The sequence below is a fragment of the Uranotaenia lowii genome, chromosome 2, assembly GCF_029784155.1.
Source record: "Uranotaenia lowii strain MFRU-FL chromosome 2, ASM2978415v1, whole genome shotgun sequence".
NCBI classification, from domain to species: Eukaryota; Metazoa; Arthropoda; class Insecta; order Diptera; family Culicidae; genus Uranotaenia; species Uranotaenia lowii.
In genome coordinates, this window is record NC_073692.1 from 142,480,576 (window position 1) to 142,501,265 (window position 20,690).

General features: G+C 38.4%; 2 protein-coding genes across 2 annotated transcripts in view; one reads left to right on the top strand and one right to left on the bottom strand.

Annotated features, from left to right (window-relative positions):
• The window catches only part of LOC129750034 (protein amalgam-like), a 134,918-nt gene extending 120,994 nt beyond the window's left edge, over nucleotides 1–13,924 (bottom strand). Inside the window, exon 1 of the mRNA XM_055745220.1 lies at nucleotides 13,729–13,924. Within this exon, the coding sequence (XP_055601195.1) occupies nucleotides 13,729–13,798 (70 nt within the window). The 5' untranslated portion in view covers nucleotides 13,799–13,924. The remainder of the gene's footprint in view (nucleotides 1–13,728) is intronic.
• Nucleotides 13,925–14,007: 83 nt separating this feature from the next.
• On the top strand, nucleotides 14,008–15,183 carry LOC129741922 (uncharacterized). Its single transcript, XM_055733737.1, has one exon. It carries the CDS (start codon nucleotides 14,008–14,010, stop codon nucleotides 15,181–15,183), a length of 1,176 nt encoding a protein of 391 aa, XP_055589712.1.
• The last annotated feature ends 5,507 nt before the right edge of the window (nucleotides 15,184–20,690 follow it).

Here is a 20,690-nt window from a genome sequence, read left to right on the forward strand (position 1 = left end):
GCTACCTCGATGACCGAGCGGATGTAGATGCCAGTGCTGCGACCTCGGCGGAAACCAAACTGTTTCTCCGAGAGTCCACCCTCGCTTTCCGTGTATCTCTGAAGTCGGTTCTGAATCACCTTCTCCAGGACCTTACCCGCTGTATCCAGTAGACAGATCGGCCGATATGCCGATGGGTCTCCTGGACGCTTACCCGGCTTTGGCAGAAGGACGAGTTTCTGCCGTTTCCACGTGTCAGGAAACACCCGTTCAGTCACGTATCGTTGCAACGATGTTCGGAACATATCGGGGAACTCCCTGATTGCGCTCTTCACTTGGCTATCTCGCGAAGTACTTCCACCGTTATCCGCTCTTCGGCGCTGGTTACCCAATCATACGGAATGTTGGCCAGCGGGTAACATCGTGCTGTGGGAACAGCTCATTGATGATGACTCTCAGTGTATCGGGGCACGTTTCAGGTGGTGCACCCCCGCTTTTAGTTCTGCCCATGACCCCATGGACCCACGGTATAACTGCTAGAAACGTGACCTCTTACTTGCGTTGATGGCCCTGCTCACTCTGACTTAACACCACTGATAAGTTACCACGATCGTAGCCTTGGTATTCGGACCCATAATCGGATGACTGGTGTTTCCTTGAGGAGGGGGGGGAGGTTTCCTAAAAGCAAACAACTAGAGGGTTTTACTAGGGGGCAACTAAAACTACCAAAATTCACTTGACGACGAACATGTTAAACAATAGTTTATGTTAGCTGACCCGGTGTGCTTTGCTACACGTTCCAAAACTAATAATATTTTTGGATTTTTTTTGTGTGTCAAACCAGGTTCCATTTGCTCTATTCTCAAGATGCAGAAAAATTGTATGAAACTCGGCACCTCCTTCTCCCTTTGTACTCCGTGAGCGGAACCAAATCATCATAGAAATATTTCATGTATCTAAATACTCCACCAAAGTTAGCTCAATTTGCATGATTAGTTTTAAAGTTATCCATTAGAGAGAGGGAGTGGACTCAGAAAATATTTCTACTACTCAAAAATACTTCCATGCTTCCATGTTTAAAAAAATGGAATAAATTTTATAAGCTTGCATGCCATAAAGTTGCATGCTATCAATGTTCCAAAAAATCGAAAAGCCCGGTAATTTTGTATCCAAAATTTGCTGCTTGAGACAAAAAAAATTGATATTCATCTCCTCTGTGGAAGGAAAGAACTGATAAGCTAACAAATTAGGCCCTCAGCAGAGCCTTCTTTTGATTTTCAGAAATTTAAACACTGTAAAGTTAAAAAAAACACAAGCTCTCAAGAAATAAATCTCGCGTGAGCTTTCATTACGTCGTATGAAACATCTTAAAAATACACAAAAAACTGCTGCAAAAGTTATGTCAGTTGTCACGTATGTCTGTCACGTGTCACGGCGCGTCTCCATCAGATTATATTTATTTATCTTTTCCGTGCGCATAGCATAGGAATGTGAGTTCTAGTTAAGAAAGATAAGCCAAAGGCCAATATGAAAAAAACCCACTTTATTTGTAAGGAAGTAGTTTGTAGAGAATTCTCAAAAAGGAAAAGAAAGCAAAAGAAGATTATTACCGGTCTAAGATCTTTATTGAGCACATTTCCATACATCGTGAAATAATAGTGAAACCGCTTAAAATTATAAGTTGAACTCATAAGTTTCACGTCAGCAGGTAACCTTATCTGAAAGGAAAAAGAAAAGAAATATATATTAACTCAAAATTGTTTATATTAGGAAGTGCATTTCAAAAATAGCATTCGTGATATCAACACAACTTATTCTACTCGGCTCACGAAAGATGTAAGTTCAGCACGTTAAGAATAAGACCATCAACTCTAAACTTTCATTTGCCTAACAAATGCAAAATTTTTATAGTAGACATCCGCGTCGACCTAGAGCAACTTTGCTTATCCATCAGCAGCTTCAGTACGGTCCAAAGGGCGATCTGTGAAAGTATTTTTGTATATACTTACCAACCGACAGCAAACAAGTGAGGTTACCTAGGAAACATATAATAACAAACAAAACATTACAATCATTTCTCTAACCACAGAAAAAGCTCGATCACCGAAACATACGAAGAAGAATTGAGAAAGAATTAGAGATATCTAGTAAACGTAAGTTAATCTATTGTAAACAAAAACAAAACATTTATACGTTCCAATCTTTGTAGGAATTTTTTAATATACTCTATTAAAAACACGGAACCATCTCTATCATTCTTCACATTAAAAAATTCGTTTAATGATGGCCAAGGAAGCTTCAACTACTAAGCTGGACGGAAACCGAAAAACGGGAACAATTCCGAAGAAGTTACAAGACGTGATGACTACATCGTGCATCGGTGCTGCCTGCAGTTTCCCAGGGTCTACTGCCGGAATGCTTCAGTGCAACAAGTGTGCATTCTGGTATCACGTCAGGTGTGTTGGTGCCTCGGATGATGCCATCAAGCGCCCTTGGACGTGCAAGAAGTGCGTTCACGAAGCCTTCAAGATCCCTCGTAACCTCTCATTGAGAAATGTGTCATCGAGCCGCTGCCAAGTATGTGGTGGTCCCGAAACCGAAGAAATGGTGCAGTGCGATTCTTGCGACCTGTGGCATCACTTCCAGTGTGTAGGAGTTACGGAAGCGATCTCTGACATTAGTTGGAGATGTCCAAACTGCGAAAATGGTAACATTACTGAGAGAATCGTAAGTACTAAAAACGAAGCCTTTGTACCACGATCTGACCACCAGTTGGAGTCCCATATATCATTGCTGTCCATTGATAATAAAACCAGCGTAGTTGATTCGACATTACTGACGGTCTCCCCAACAAATGTAATTCCTAGTTCGGTTCTTGCATCATCGGTTATTCCTACTACCACGTTAGCCCTTACGTACACGTTCGCTTCTTATGTGAATTCCAATTCTATCGACGTGATGTCTAATAAAACAAATGCCTATCAAGTGAATAGCTCGCTTCCGAGCGTTGTGTTGAGTGGAGTGCGTGATCCTACTGTACCAATAACGAATCCTCAAAGTACAATTGTTGGATCCAAAGCTGCTGCTCCCCCCTTTCTTCTTCATTCTTCCGCTGCTATGGACAATCTTCGTGTGATGCCATCGACCGATCGCCGCAGCCATCAGATGATTGAATTTGTGGATCAACCGAGAAAGCAGAACGTATCAACTGTCCCGCAGCCACCAAAACGAAACATGAGATTGGAGTTGCAGAAATTGGAAGAGGAACAACGACTGAACGAGGAGGAATATACCCGAAAGAAGCAGTTGCTTCAAAGGCGCTATGAATTGATGCAGGCAATAGCAAACGAAACTGAGTCTGCTGAAATCGAACCCGACACCCGGACGGAAGGATGGCAGTGCCACTCGGACCCTAGCACCGAAAGAATACGACGTCAACCTGAGTTTAAACTACCAGAACGGAAAACATCTCACGATAATCAACCGTATCAATTGAGGTCTACAGAAAATCATTGCTTAGCTGATCAGCCCGAGCATATTTATCAACACATCCGATCCCAGCAGCCGTCGCTGATTCATCAGCGAAAAATTTCTAACATACGCTCCGATTTCACGGGAGTCGAAGGACAAATAAGGCAGGTTGATGTGCGACCACCTTTGTATGCCGCTCACGATCAATTTACTCCTCGACATCGATCCACGCCGCAGCACCAAGCGTATCGCTCTACGACACGTAACGTTTGCCGAGATATTGGCACAGGAAGTGACTTGACCAACAGTCACCTGACAGTTGCTCGACAAGCGGCAGCTCAGGAGTTGCCCATATTTAGCGGGGTGCCAGAAGAATGGCCGTTATTCGTTTCTACCTATTCCACTACAACAACGATGTGCGGATTTACTGCAGAGGAAAACCTAATTCGGCTTCAGAAATGCCTACGAGGAAAAGCCTATGAAGCTGTGAAGTGCATGTTGATGCACCCATCGAATGTTGGATCCATCATGTCAACGTTGAGAATGTTATTTGGCAGCCCCGAGATTATCGTTCATAATTTGATTACGAAGATCCAGTCTGCTCCTCCCCCTCGAGCTGATCGCTTGGAAACTATGATCGACTTTGCGCTATCAGTGAAAAACTTATGTGCTACCATTGAGGCATGTGAACTGATCGAGTATACCTACGACGCTACTTTACTTCGTGTTCTGGTGGGAAAACTGCCGATTGATTATAGAGTTGAATGGGCCAAATATCGTCGATTCATTGCAGAAGCGAAACTTACAACGTTTTGTGACTGGTTGTATGATTTCGCGGAAACCATTTCATCAATCGCCTCGTTGGATGACGTCGAACTTAAGCAATCGAAAGAAATGAAAAGGGGACCGGCCTACCTGAACTTGCATTCTGAGATCGAGGATGATTATTCAGATAAGTACGAGATCGAAAGTTCACCACAACTGAAGGAAAAACCCAAAAGACTTATTCAGGCAACGGTAGACAAGAAAATTTGTAAAGTTTGCAACGGCAACTGTACTACTTTGGAAAGATGCAAGAGATTTAGGGAGCTCACTTACAAAGGTCGTTGGGCTGTAATTAATGAGCACGGATTTTGCAAAAGATGTCTTGGAAGACATGCTAGGGCATGCAAATCACAAAGGCTCTGCGGCGAGAACGGATGTTCGTATAAACATCATCCACTGCTTCACAAATTCCAGAACGACGGTTTCAATGCAACTCAAAATGGACCAGTGACGTCTGGGGACTGCAACATTCACCATAAGCTGCCAAATCACGTTTTATTTCGTGTGATTCCTGTATTCCTTCATGGGCCCACTAAAACGGTAAAGACCTATGCGTTTTTGGATGATGGCTCATCATTAACCTTGATTGAAAGCGAGCTGGCTGCAGAGTTGGGTGTCACAGGAAAGGCGGAACCACTTTGTCTTCGATGGACTGGCAACAAAACGCGCAACGAGCCAGATTCACAGAATCTAACACTGGACATCTCAGGAACGCAGGTCGGCCACAGGAGGTATCGACTTCCCGAAGTACTAACTGTGTCCAATTTAGAACTGTTCCGTCAATCGTTGGATATGCAAGATTTCACTGAAAAATACAGTCATCTACGAGGAGTTCCTGCAGAATCGTATCATGACATCCAGCCACGTATACTTATTGGGAGTAATAACGCTAACTTGGGGTATGTCCTCAAAGGTCGTGAAGGAGAAATGCATGAGCCAGTAGCTACAAAAACTCGTCTGGGGTGGACCGTCTACGGTGAGTGTGATCTACGAAATCGGCAATTCTGTGGGTTTCACGACGTTCATATGTGTCAATGCAATGGTGCTAAAGATGAAACACTGCATCAGGCAATGCGTGATTACTTTTCCATCGATGGACTCGGTATAACGAGGTCAACGGCGCTGGTAGAGTCCAATGATGATCGGAGAGCTCGGGAAATTTTAGAGTCGTTCTCGCGAAGGGATGATGGTCGTTTTGAAGGACGTCTTCTCTGGAAATATGATAAATTTAGAGTTCCGGATAGCAAACCACAGGCCACGCGTCGTTATGAATGTCTGGAAGCAAGGATGAAAAAGGACCCTTCACTAGCAGCGACTCTCCATGAGAAAATGCAAGATTATGTTGCGAAAGGTTACATAAGGAAACTGAGCGACGATGAGATTGGAGAGGATTTTCGGAGAGTGTGGTACCTTCCGATATTTCCGGTCGTTAACCCCAACAAACCGAACAAAGTTCGCATCGTATGGGACGCAGCAGCAAAGAGCCATGGAATCGCTTTAAATTCACTACTCCTGAAAGGCCCAGACCAAAACACGGCGCTTACTGACGTTCTCATCAGGTTTCGAGAACACCGAATCGCGGTTTGTGGTGACATCCGCGAGATGTTTCACCAGGTGATGATCTCTGAAGAAGACCAACATTACCAAAGGTTCTTGTGGAAAGAAAACTCTAGCGACCCAAAACCCAGTACGTATGTCATGCAAGTTTTAACCTTTGGCGCATGCTGTTCTCCGAGTATCGCGCAATACGCCAAAAACGTTAACGCAAGAGAACATGCAGGTCAATATCCTCAAGCAGCAGCAGCGATAACAGATAATCATTACGTGGACGATATGTTGTTGAGCGTGGAAAGCGAGGCGGAAGCGATTCGAGTGGCGGAAGAGGTTCGATTTATCCATGCACGAGCCGGGTTCGAAATGCGGAACTGGATTTCCAATTCCCCAGCAGTATTGGCAGCTTTAAGTCAGCCGGATGCTCTAGATAAAAGTCTTAATTTCGATTCGGAACTGTCTACAGAGAAGGTGTTGGGCATGTGGTGGTGCACTGCCGACGACAGCTTCACTTATCGGTTATCTCGAAGGCACGACGCAGAACTTTTGTCCGGCAAACGCATTCCGACGAAACGAGAAGTACTTCGGACACTTATGTCAGTTTTCGATCCGTTAGGATTTTTAGCTAATCTGATGATTCATCTAAAGATTATCCTGCAGCAAATTTGGAGAATTTCCATAGGATGGGATGAACAGATCCCGAAGAATATTTTCGATCGCTGGTTAGAATGGATCGCTGTTTTGCCGAAGGTTGAAGGCATTCGCATACCGAGATGTTTCCGTTTAGAGGTTTCAATTGAGTCAGATACGATAGTTCAGCTGCATACGTTCGTAGACGCAAGCGAGTTAGGATACGCAGCGGTTTTGTACCTGCGCTTCAAACAGCAAGAAAGGATCGAATGTGTTATTGTTGCCGCAAAATCGCGCGTAGCTCCCCTGAAATTTGTATCTATACCGAGAATGGAACTTGAAGCTGCCTTAATTGGAGCAAGACTGGCTGATTCAATCTGCAAGGCTTTAAGTTTAAAGATAAACCAACGTGTCTTTTGGAGTGATTCTAGAGACGTTCTGTGTTGGATCCGATCAGATCACCGGCGTTATTCCCACTACGTAGCACACCGCGTTAGTGAAATAATCGAACTAACCCAAATTTCAGAGTGGAGATGGATACCAACAGACGAAAATGTTGCCGATGAAGGTACCAAATGGCAAAGGTCACCAGAGCTGGCCAATGACAGTCGTTGGCTCAACGGGCCGGAGTTTCTGAGGGAGGACGAATTAACGTGGCCAACCGAGCAAATTAGTCGTGAAATCACCAAGGAAGAACTAAAGGCAGCAATTTACTACCACAAACAAGTGCATCAGGCACCTGCTAATCTGTTCGAAACGACGAGGTTTAGCAGCTGGAACCGTCTAAGACGAACGGCAGCATGGGTTCGAAGATTCATCGTCAACAAGGTACTCCAATTCAAAAACCAACCCCTTGTTCTAGGTCCTCTTTCCGGGCAGGAGATTTATCGTGGTGAAATGATTTTGTTCCGTCAAGCGCAATACGAGAAGTTTGCAGCAGAAATCTCAACACTTTCAAACGATAGAAACGCACACAAACTTCTCCCAAGATCGAGTTCGATCTATGAACTTTGGCCGTTCTTAGACGAAGATAAGGTTTTACGAGCAAAAACACGTATTGGATCCTGTAAAATGGCCAGCATGGATGCCAAAAATCCCATAATACTTCCAAAATCGAGCCACATATCAAGCCTAATAGTTAAACACTATCATGAACAGTTTTATCATCGAAATCATCGCACCGTGTTGAACGAGCTGAGACAACGTTTCCGTATAGTACCACGCTTCGCAAGTGTTCTCTGGAAGATACGAGCAGAATGCCAAGTTTGCAAGAACCTACGATCAGTTCCACAACCTCCTCCTATGAGCGATCTTCCTGCAGCAAGGTTAGCAGCATTTTCCCGACCTTTTTCGTTTATTGGAATAGATTACTTCGGTCCCATTAATGTTACAGTTAAACGTAGCTCCGAGAAACGCTGGGGCGTTCTAATAACATGTTTAACAGTGCGTGCGATTCATATTGAGATAGCGCATTCACTCTCTGCACAATCGTGCATAATGTCGTTACGGAATTTTATGGGAAGAAGAGGCGTTCCGGTGGAAATTTTCAGCGATCGCGGTACCAACATGGTTGGCGCGAGCAAAGAACTTTTGTTAGCCCTAAAGTCAATGGATCAAGACTTAGTCATTCAGGAAATAACAAGTCCTAATACAACGTGGTCATTTATCCCTCCTTCCTCGCCACACATGGGCGGATCATGGGAAAGAATGATCCAAACCGTAAAAAGAAACCTTAACCAGATCAAACCGCGCCATCAACTTACAGATGAAGTTTTGAAAAACCTATTGATTGAAATTGAAAACGTAATAAATTCGAGACCGCTGACACAGTTGGCACTAGACAACGAGATTTCTTCGGTTTTGACCCCTAACCATTTCCTGCTCGGATCCTCAAACGGGTTAAAGCCGGCGACTCCCTTTAATGACAGCAATCAAGCTTTAAGGAATACTTGGCAAACTTCACAAATCGAGGCAAACGTTTTCTGGAAACGTTGGATTCGAGATTACCTTCCCGATCTCACCAAGAGATCCAAATGGTTCACTCCGGTTGAATCGATTAATGTTGGTGATGTAGCAGTGATCGTCGACCCCAATCTTCCACGGAACTGTTGGCCACTCGGAAGAGTGATTTCGGCTGTTCCAGGCAAGGACGGCGAAGTAAGAGAAGCAGTTATTCAAACCGCAAATGGCATTTACGAGCGCCCAGCCGTGAAACTTGCAATACTTGATGTTCGACGCGATTCTTAAGTAAACCAGGAAATCGTTTACGGGGGGGGAGTGTCACGTGTCACGGCGCGTCTCCATCAGATTATATTTATTTATCTTTTCCGTGCGCATAGCATAGGAATGTGAGTTCTAGTTAAGAAAGATAAGCCAAAGGCCAATATGAAAAAAACCCACTTTATTTGTAAGGAAGTAGTTTGTAGAGAATTCTCAAAAAGGAAAAGAAAGCAAAAGAAGATTATTACCGGTCTAAGATCTTTATTGAGCACATTTCCATACATCGTGAAATAATAGTGAAACCGCTTAAAATTATAAGTTGAACTCATAAGTTTCACGTCAGCAGGTAACCTTATCTGAAAGGAAAAAGAAAAGAAATATATATTAACTCAAAATTGTTTATATTAGGAAGTGCATTTCAAAAATAGCATTCGTGATATCAACACAACTTATTCTACTCGGCTCACGAAAGATGTAAGTTCAGCACGTTAAGAATAAGACCATCAACTCTAAACTTTCATTTGCCTAACAAATGCAAAATTTTTATAGTAGACATCCGCGTCGACCTAGAGCAACTTTGCTTATCCATCAGCAGCTTCAGTACGGTCCAAAGGGCGATCTGTGAAAGTATTTTTGTATATACTTACCAACCGACAGCAAACAAGTGAGGTTACCTAGGAAACATATAATAACAAACAAAACATTACAATCATTTCTCTAACCACAGAAAAAGCTCGATCACCGAAACATACGAAGAAGAATTGAGAAAGAATTAGAGATATCTAGTAAACGTAAGTTAATCTATTGTAAACAAAAACAAAACATTTATACGTTCCAATCTTTGTAGGAATTTTTTAATATACTCTATTAAAAACACGGAACCATCTCTATCATTCTTCACATATGTCAGTTTTTGTGTTTATTCATAATAAAACTCTTTGTTTTCATTTTGTTTCATACGACGTAATGAGAGCTCACGCGAGAAATGAAAATTGGTCAGACACAACAACTTAAAAGTGTATTTTCTCCGAATTAAGCACTTATAATACCTATAGGCTCCAAGGGCCTTAAATGTCGTTCATCATATTTCATTCTATTAAGGAATAATATTTTGATGAAGATAGTGAAAAATGATCTAAAAAGTTAAATTCAACAATCCTTCAAAATTTGAAAACACATCATTACTAGTATTACTGACAAAACTCAAGAACGTTTAGAATTTTTTTTTCATTGAAGAAATGTGCAAAATCCTGACTTGATTTGATTTTTGCCTTATAAAATATTCCAAATTGAATTTCATAGAAAACTTTTTAAAATTTTCTTAAAAATCTCGTATTTTATTTGCAGTCTTGAAGAAATTTGATAATTGATTTGAAACTTTGATATTTAATTTTTCAGGTTTTGTCGAAAAAATGCATGAATTTTATTTATGACTAGCTGACCCGTTGTGCTTTGCTACACCTTCCGGAAATAAATGTAATTTGTAAAAATTTATAATTTAGATTTTAGAGAGCATTTTTTTAAATCAAACCTCATCATACTTTAGAACCAACAACTTTGAAATGAGAGCTGCAGCTGCAGTTCTGAATTGCAATTCAAAGATGGTATATGTATATTTTTTACTGAAACTTGATCGCTAAACTCGTTTTTCAAGATCTGAAATTTGTACTCTGTACTCAAAAAAACCTTTTTAAATATGGTCCCTTCTTTGAAAAACTCTTTATCTTAAATTTACATGGGAGCTCTCCCATCCTTTTCAATTTTGTCCCCCACTGCTTGAAGAAGGTAGGCAAATTAAACCGGCTCGATACCCAAACAGCACTTATCATGGTAATGAAAAATATATTTAATTAGTTATTTATAAATACAGTGCAAATTTCTTTTTTTTTAATAAATTTACTACGGTAAAAACATTAATTTTAAAAAAAAATATCAGTTGCACCACTATATAAGTTCTCAGCGTTTTTTTTTTATTTTCTCCTTGAAAGTCAAATATTCAAAAATTTTGGCAAAATCAAATTTCTAAGTTTACATTTGTCCCGTATATTGGGGCAAGTGTCAATGCAATGCTTTTTTACAGATGCGTCAGAGTAATGGCTTTAAAATGGATTTGATACGAATTCCTGCTTTTTGTTCTATCAAGTTTCACTGATATATCTGCAGTATTCCTGCAAAATAAATTTATTTTTGTTAATCCACTTTTAACGAATGCTGTTCCTCTTTGAACATGAACATGACCTTCATTTACAAAGACATTTAAGAATTTTCAATATCCGCTTCAGTTTCAACATTCGGAATACCCCTTCTGGTCTTTCCAACATATTGAATCATTTTGAAGATAAACTTCTTAAAATGTCGACGTTTGTCCTTGCCCCACCGTGTAAGTTGACAGAAGGGAATATTGTTTCTAAAAATTTCTCTTTAATTTTTTGCGTCCAGTTGAATATCAGTTCTAAAGTCTCGCTTTTCAAAAACGAAGCGGATCAAAAGTCTCTTTCATGCAGCCATGTAACACAAAAACACTTTTCATGTTAAGTACGTACTAAAATTGGTTTGTAAGCAAAAAGTACTTCGTTTCTAAATTCGTTTCAGTTGTGTATTTGGGCCGAAGTAACAATTTCTAGAAGAAAACATAATTTTTAATTTTTTTTAACAGAAAAAGTTGAACGTTTGAACATGTTCTAATGTTCCTTGAAAGAAAAGTCGAATGCTACCTACATTAACAGGAACTAAATATGGAAGTATTTTTGCAAATCTTTCAATTGGTTTCGATTCGATTGATAAACTACCAATCCGTGTCACATCTAGGCGTCATTTATTACCACGTGCTGTGTACAAATCAAATAAGCAAGAAAAAAACACACCTAGGTTGCATATCGCCCCCACGTGTTTGAGAAACAGGCGCCTTATTGTTAAATTTTCCAGCAATCAATGAACAGTGTGCTTTGGTTACTATCCTCTTGCGACGACGTTTGCTCGCCCATGGATGGAGACGAAAAACAAACCTTTCAAAGAAAATATGCTTGGTTGAGAAATACGCGCCAAAATATTCCTACTGATCAGTATGCTATGCCTGGGGTACTTTCCTTTTGCGACGTTGGCTCGCGACGCCTCGACCATAGAGACGAAAAACAAACCGCCCAAAGGAAAAAAAATCTCAAGAAAATGGATGTCATGACTTTAATTTGTTTCAAAAAACTACAAATTTTGTATGGAAGCCCCCCCTCCCTTAAGTCGGATGGAGTTTTGACTATTACAGAAACCATCTCCGGCCTCAAAAACCCTCAGATGCCAGTTTTGGCGATGATCGGTTCAGTAGTTTCCGAGTCTATAGGGAACAGACAGACAGACAAACATTCATTTTTATATATATAGATTTATTACCTGATTTCAAAAATTATTTGAAAAATAAAAGCTGATAGAAAAAATTTAATTGGATATTTGGATTCAGGGCACCAAAATTAAGCATAATAAGTTCTTAAATTCTATGCACCTCGGAAAATGTGATTTTTTTTAACCATGTGTAATTTATCAAAACCCTTTTGAATGGGAAGTTGAGCATTGAAAAGACCGAGATTTTTTTTTAATTTAGGCTGAAAATGGTTGTAACTGAACGGAGCTACTGAACGGGCAGCACTGAACGCACTCAAGTTGATGACAGTTTTGAACAGGAAAAAAGAGCGAGAGAAAAGAAAGCGGTTTATTCGGCGGGAAAGTCGAATAACAAACAACAATAAATTCGCGTTAGGTGTGAAGTTGTTGAAGTTGAAGCAGAAGAATCTAGTTTTTGTGAAGATTCATTCTAAAAGTACGAGCTTATGCTCAAAGTGCGAACTTAATGCAGTAGTGCGAAGTGAAGTGAGGTCGCTTGAGCAAAGGGCAATACTGCGGATACGCGCTTGTTAAGAAGACACCTAATTAAGTTGTTGAACCTGATGAGTAGAGGTGAGAATGTTATTGAGAAATGTTAAAAAAAGTTATTGAATTCAGCATAATTAATGTTAAAGGTGGCTAGCGGAAGGCAGCTATAGCAGATACGAATCGAGACAGCAGGAAGCGAATAGGAGAAGTTACTAAACGTGAGATTGAAACATTGAATTTTAGTTCTTTTCATCAAAGCTATGTTTCTATCGTAGGTTTTTAAAACTCGCTGAACTTCGAACGAATAAAGGAGTGTTAAAAATTCGGAAACAACTTTTCTTTGTTACCCGTGAACCGCAAGTAACAAATTTACAATGGTTTTTTGAAGAGTATTCCATATAAGCATAAAATTTGTAATGACATGCATGATTTTTTTATATTCAAAAAGAATAGCAATAGCAATAGCAGGTTTCAGACTTATTCTATTGACTAATATGTGAGTTTTGAACATCTCCTGCCTTACAACTTTTTAATGTATAAAATTAGTATTCGATGCATAAATTTTGAAGTTATAATGGTTGATTTCAATTTCTGAACTTGTTTAGTTACACTTCATAATAAAAACTCATTCTAAAGGTAGTGCTTTTGAGTGTCAAGATTTGAGTTTTAACGCAAAAGGTTTATTGAATGCCAATTCTAAACTTACAATAAAAATACGTTTCAATTCGTGAAAGTCATATACTTAATGTCGTAAAATGAAATGTCTTTGGCCTTGAGTGATTAAGAACTGAATTCCCAATTTTCTGATATGTTTTTCTATACTTTTTTGACACCTTTTTTTATCAAGAAATTTCCGGTTACTATTGTAAGTTCATTTCTTGATCCAAAAATTTTATTTGTATAAAATATCCATGGGGAGGGGGGTTCAACCCCTTAAACCACCCATTTCTCGTTCACTCGGACTTGGCTGAGACTAATGAAAAAAAATTGTATGCTTGGAATCAGCACCTCCAAATAATTCAAAACAAGTATTTAAATTCTTCGCATCTCGGAAAAATAGGAATTTTTCTTGCCTTTAGGTATTTGCTATGTCATCCTAATTTATATTACTAGAAATTTTGAAAATTATTTTATAAAACAAACGTCTTTCAAACATTCATTGAAAATTTTTCAATCAATTGTTTCACTTACCATTCACCAGAATGGCCGCACACAGAATGTTCAGCACAAGTTTCAATTCCACCAAATTTATGTGTCCCATTTCTGTAATGTTTCGTTTTTCGGTACTTAGTTGCTCTACTTGTTGTTTACCCGTTTTTTATCCCCAAGAAAAAAAAATAACGGTTTTCCACTCAGTTGCGGACTCAGATTATCCACTTGCAAGTTGTAGGGAGTTCGATCTATGAACTTTGGCCGTTCTTAGACGAAGATAAGGTTTTACGAGCAAAAACACGTATTGGATCCTGTAAAATGGCCAGCATGGATGCCAAAAATCCCATAATACTTCCAAAATCGAGCCACATATCAAGCCTAATAGTTAAACACTATCATGAACAGTTTTATCATCGAAATCATCGCACCGTGTTGAACGAGCTGAGACAACGTTTCCGTATAGTACCACGCTTCGCAAGTGTTCTCTGGAAGATACGAGCAGAATGCCAAGTTTGCAAGAACCTACGATCAGTTCCACAACCTCCTCCTATGAGCGATCTTCCTGCAGCAAGGTTAGCAGCATTTTCCCGACCTTTTTCGTTTATTGGAATAGATTACTTCGGTCCCATTAATGTTACAGTTAAACGTAGCTCCGAGAAACGCTGGGGCGTTCTAATAACATGTTTAACAGTGCGTGCGATTCATATTGAGATAGCGCATTCACTCTCTGCACAATCGTGCATAATGTCGTTACGGAATTTTATGGGAAGAAGAGGCGTTCCGGTGGAAATTTTCAGCGATCGCGGTACCAACATGGTTGGCGCGAGCAAAGAACTTTTGTTAGCCCTAAAGTCAATGGATCAAGACTTAGTCATTCAGGAAATAACAAGTCCTAATACAACGTGGTCATTTATCCCTCCTTCCTCGCCACACATGGGCGGATCATGGGAAAGAATGATCCAAACCGTAAAAAGAAACCTTAACCAGATCAAACCGCGCCATCAACTTACAGATGAAGTTTTGAAAAACCTATTGATTGAAATTGAAAACGTAATAAATTCGAGACCGCTGACACAGTTGGCACTAGACAACGAGATTTCTTCGGTTTTGACCCCTAACCATTTCCTGCTCGGATCCTCAAACGGGTTAAAGCCGGCGACTCCCTTTAATGACAGCAATCAAGCTTTAAGGAATACTTGGCAAACTTCACAAATCGAGGCAAACGTTTTCTGGAAACGTTGGATTCGAGATTACCTTCCCGATCTCACCAAGAGATCCAAATGGTTCACTCCGGTTGAATCGATTAATGTTGGTGATGTAGCAGTGATCGTCGACCCCAATCTTCCACGGAACTGTTGGCCACTCGGAAGAGTGATTTCGGCTGTTCCAGGCAAGGACGGCGAAGTAAGAGAAGCAGTTATTCAAACCGCAAATGGCATTTACGAGCGCCCAGCCGTGAAACTTGCAATACTTGATGTTCGACGCGATTCTTAAGTAAACCAGGAAATCGTTTACGGGGGGGGAGTGTCACGTGTCACGGCGCGTCTCCATCAGATTATATTTATTTATCTTTTCCGTGCGCATAGCATAGGAATGTGAGTTCTAGTTAAGAAAGATAAGCCAAAGGCCAATATGAAAAAAACCCACTTTATTTGTAAGGAAGTAGTTTGTAGAGAATTCTCAAAAAGGAAAAGAAAGCAAAAGAAGATTATTACCGGTCTAAGATCTTTATTGAGCACATTTCCATACATCGTGAAATAATAGTGAAACCGCTTAAAATTATAAGTTGAACTCATAAGTTTCACGTCAGCAGGTAACCTTATCTGAAAGGAAAAAGAAAAGAAATATATATTAACTCAAAATTGTTTATATTAGGAAGTGCATTTCAAAAATAGCATTCGTGATATCAACACAACTTATTCTACTCGGCTCACGAAAGATGTAAGTTCAGCACGTTAAGAATAAGACCATCAACTCTAAACTTTCATTTGCCTAACAAATGCAAAATTTTTATAGTAGACATCCGCGTCGACCTAGAGCAACTTTGCTTATCCATCAGCAGCTTCAGTACGGTCCAAAGGGCGATCTGTGAAAGTATTTTTGTATATACTTACCAACCGACAGCAAACAAGTGAGGTTACCTAGGAAACATATAATAACAAACAAAACATTACAATCATTTCTCTAACCACAGAAAAAGCTCGATCACCGAAACATACGAAGAAGAATTGAGAAAGAATTAGAGATATCTAGTAAACGTAAGTTAATCTATTGTAAACAAAAACAAAACATTTATACGTTCCAATCTTTGTAGGAATTTTTTAATATACTCTATTAAAAACACGGAACCATCTCTATCATTCTTCACATATGTCAGTTTTTGTGTTTATTCATAATAAAACTCTTTGTTTTCATTTTGTTTCATACGACGTAATGAGAGCTCACGCGAGAAATGAAAATTGGTCAGACACAACAACTTAAAAGTGTATTTTCTCCGAATTAAGCACTTATAATACCTATAGGCTCCAAGGGCCTTAAATGTCGTTCATCATATTTCATTCTATTAAGGAATAATATTTTGATGAAGATAGTGAAAAATGATCTAAAAAGTTAAATTCAACAATCCTTCAAAATTTGAAAACACATCATTACTAGTATTACTGACAAAACTCAAGAACGTTTAGAATTTTTTTTTCATTGAAGAAATGTGCAAAATCCTGACTTGATTTGATTTTTGCCTTATAAAATATTCCAAATTGAATTTCATAGAAAACTTTTTAAAATTTTCTTAAAAATCTCGTATTTTATTTGCAGTCTTGAAGAAATTTGATAATTGATTTGAAACTTTGATATTTAATTTTTCAGGTTTTGTCGAAAAAATGCATGAATTTTATTTATGACTAGCTGACCCGTTGTGCTTTGCTACACCTTCCGGAAATAAATGTAATTTGTAAAAATTTATAATTTAGATTTTAGAGAGCATTTTTTTAAATCAAACCTCATCATACTTTAGAACCAACAACTTTGAAATGAGAGCTGCAGCTGCAGTTCTGAATTGCAATTCAAAGATGGTATATGTATATTTTTTACTGAAACTTGATCGCTAAACTCGTTTTTCAAGATCTGAAATTTGTACTCTGTACTCAAAAAAACCTTTTTAAATATGGTCCCTTCTTTGAAAAACTCTTTATCTTAAATTTACATGGGAGCTCTCCCATCCTTTTCAATTTTGTCCCCCACTGCTTGAAGAAGGTAGGCAAATTAAACCGGCTCGATACCCAAACAGCACTTATCATGGTAATGAAAAATATATTTAATTAGTTATTTATAAATACAGTGCAAATTTCTTTTTTTTTAATAAATTTACTACGGTAAAAACATTAATTTTAAAAAAAAATATCAGTTGCACCACTATATAAGTTCTCAGCGTTTTTTTTTTTATTTTCTCCTTGAAAGTCAAATATTCAAAAATTTTGGCAAAATCAAATTTCTAAGTTTACATTTGTCCCGTATATTGGGGCAAGTGTCAATGCAATGCTTTTTTACAGATGCGTCAGAGTAATGGCTTTAAAATGGATTTGATACGAATTCCTGCTTTTTGTTCTATCAAGTTTCACTGATATATCTGCAGTATTCCTGCAAAATAAATTTATTTTTGTTAATCCACTTTTAACGAATGCTGTTCCTCTTTGAACATGAACATGACCTTCATTTACAAAGACATTTAAGAATTTTCAATATCCGCTTCAGTTTCAACATTCGGAATACCCCTTCTGGTCTTTCCAACATATTGAATCATTTTGAAGATAAACTTCTTAAAATGTCGACGTTTGTCCTTGCCCCACCGTGTAAGTTGACAGAAGGGAATATTGTTTCTAAAAATTTCTCTTTAATTTTTTGCGTCCAGTTGAATATCAGTTCTAAAGTCTCGCTTTTCAAAAACGAAGCGGATCAAAAGTCTCTTTCATGCAGCCATGTAACACAAAAACACTTTTCATGTTAAGTACGTACTAAAATTGGTTTGTAAGCAAAAAGTACTTCGTTTCTAAATTCGTTTCAGTTGTGTATTTGGGCCGAAGTAACAATTTCTAGAAGAAAACATAATTTTTAATTTTTTTTAACAGAAAAAGTTGAACGTTTGAACATGTTCTAATGTTCCTTGAAAGAAAAGTCGAATGCTACCTACATTAACAGGAACTAAATATGGAAGTATTTTTGCAAATCTTTCAATTGGTTTCGATTCGATTGATAAACTACCAATCCGTGTCACATCTAGGCGTCATTTATTACCACGTGCTGTGTACAAATCAAATAAGCAAGAAAAAAACACACCTAGGTTGCATATCGCCCCCACGTGTTTGAGAAACAGGCGCCTTATTGTTAAATTTTCCAGCAATCAATGAACAGTGTGCTTTGGTTACTATCCTCTTGCGACGACGTTTGCTCGCCCATGGATGGAGACGAAAAACAAACCTTTCAAAGAAAATATGCTTGGTTGAGAAATACGCGCCAAAATATTCCTACTGATCAGTATGCTATGCCTGGGGTACTTTCCTTTTGCGACGTTGGCTCGCGACGCCTCGACCATAGAGACGAAAAACAAACCGCCCAAAGGAAAAAAAATCTCAAGAAAATGGATGTCATGACTTTAATTTGTTTCAAAAAACTACAAATTTTGTATGGAAGCCCCCCCTCCCTTAAGTCGGATGGAGTTTTGACTATTACAGAAACCATCTCCGGCCTCAAAAACCCTCAGATGCCAGTTTTGGCGATGATCGGTTCAGTAGTTTCCGAGTCTATAGGGAACAGACAGACAGACAAACATTCATTTTTATATATATAGATTTATTACCTGATTTCAAAAATTATTTGAAAAATAAAAGCTGATAGAAAAAATTTAATTGGATATTTGGATTCAGGGCACCAAAATTAAGCATAATAAGTTCTTAAATTCTATGCACCTCGGAAAATGTGATTTTTTTTAACCATGTGTAATTTATCAAAACCCTTTTGAATGGGAAGTTGAGCATTGAAAAGACCGAGATTTTTTTTTAATTTAGGCTGAAAATGGTTGTAACTGAACGGAGCTACTGAACGGGCAGCACTGAACGCACTCAAGTTGATGACAGTTTTGAACAGGAAAAAAGAGCGAGAGAAAAGAAAGCGGTTTATTCGGCGGGAAAGTCGAATAACAAACAACAATAAATTCGCGTTAGGTGTGAAGTTGTTGAAGTTGAAGCAGAAGAATCTAGTTTTTGTGAAGATTCATTCTAAAAGTACGAGCTTATGCTCAAAGTGCGAACTTAATGCAGTAGTGCGAAGTGAAGTGAGGTCGCTTGAGCAAAGGGCAATACTGCGGATACGCGCTTGTTAAGAAGACACCTAATTAAGTTGTTGAACCTGATGAGTAGAGGTGAGAATGTTATTGAGAAATGTTAAAAAAAGTTATTGAATTCAGCATAATTAATGTTAAAGGTGGCTAGCGGAAGGCAGCTATAGCAGATACGAATCGAGACAGCAGGAAGCGAATAGGAGAAGTTACTAAACGTGAGATTGAAACATTGAATTTTAGTTCTTTTCATCAAAGCTATGTTTCTATCGTAGGTTTTTAAAACTCGCTGAACTTCGAACGAATAAAGGAGTGTTAAAAATTCGGAAACAACTTTTCTTTGTTACCCGTGAACCGCAAGTAACAAATTTACAATGGTTTTTTGAAGAGTATTCCATATAAGCATAAAATTTGTAATGACATGCATGATTTTTTTATATTCAAAAAGAATAGCAATAGCAATAGCAGGTTTCAGACTTATTCTATTGACTAATATGTGAGTTTTGAACATCTCCTGCCTTACAACTTTTTAATGTATAAAATTAGTATTCGATGCATAAATTTTGAAGTTATAATGGTTGATTTCAATTTCTGAACTTGTTTAGTTACACTTCATAATAAAAACTCATTCTAAAGGTAGTGTTTTTGAGTGTCAAGATTTGAGTTTTAACGCAAAAGGTTTATTGAATGCCAATTCTAAACTTACAATAAAAATACGTTTCAATTCGTGAAAGTCATATACTTAATGTCGTAAAATGAAATGTCTTTGGCCTTGAGTGATTAAGAACTGAATTCCCAATTTTCTGATATGTTTTTCTATACTTTTTTGACACCTTTTTTTATCAAGAAATTTCCGGTTACTATTGTAAGTTCATTTCTTGATCCAAAAATTTTATTTGTATAAAATATCCATGGGGAGGGGGGTTCAACCCCTTAAACCACCCATTTCTCGTTCACTCGGACTTGGCTGAGACTAATGAAAAAAAATTGTATGCTTGGAATCAGCACCTCCAAATAATTCAAAACAAGTATTTAAATTCTTCGCATCTCGGAAAAATAGGAATTTTTCTTGCCTTTAGGTATTTGCTATGTCATCCTAATTTATATTACTAGAAATTTTGAAAATTATTTTATAAAACAAACGTCTTTCAAACATTCATTGAAAATTTTTCAATCAATTGTTTCACTTACCATTCACCAGAATGGCCGCACACAGAATGTTCAGCACAAGTTTCAATTCCACCAAATTTATGTGTCCCATTTCTGTAATGTTTCGTTTTTCGGTACTTAGTTGCTCTACTTGTTGTTTACCCGTTTTTTATCCCCAAGAAAAAAAAATAACGGTTTTCCACTCAGTTGCGGACTCAGATTATCCACTTGCAAGTTGTAGGGACAACTTTCACTTCGGTACAAAAATGGAAAATCCTTTTGATAATAGCACTTTCCCACAAAAGGACGATGCACTTTTGATCACATCAGCCACCACTATTTTCGTTTTTTTCTTTTCTTTTCATCTAAAAAATGTGTTTACTATTTTCATACGATTGCTAGAAATTCGCTTCGTGTTGATATTTTCTTTCTTGTAACACCTAAAGCACTCACGGTCACAATCCGATCAAATGCATTTTCTGCTACACAGTAATCCTCAGTTGCACTGAAAAAAAAACGCACT

Excerpts from the sequence above, each read along its gene's own strand:
- LOC129741922 (XM_055733737.1), top strand. The coding sequence starts at position 14,008 with ATGGCCAGCATGGATGCCAAAAATCCCATAATACTTCCAAAATCGAGC.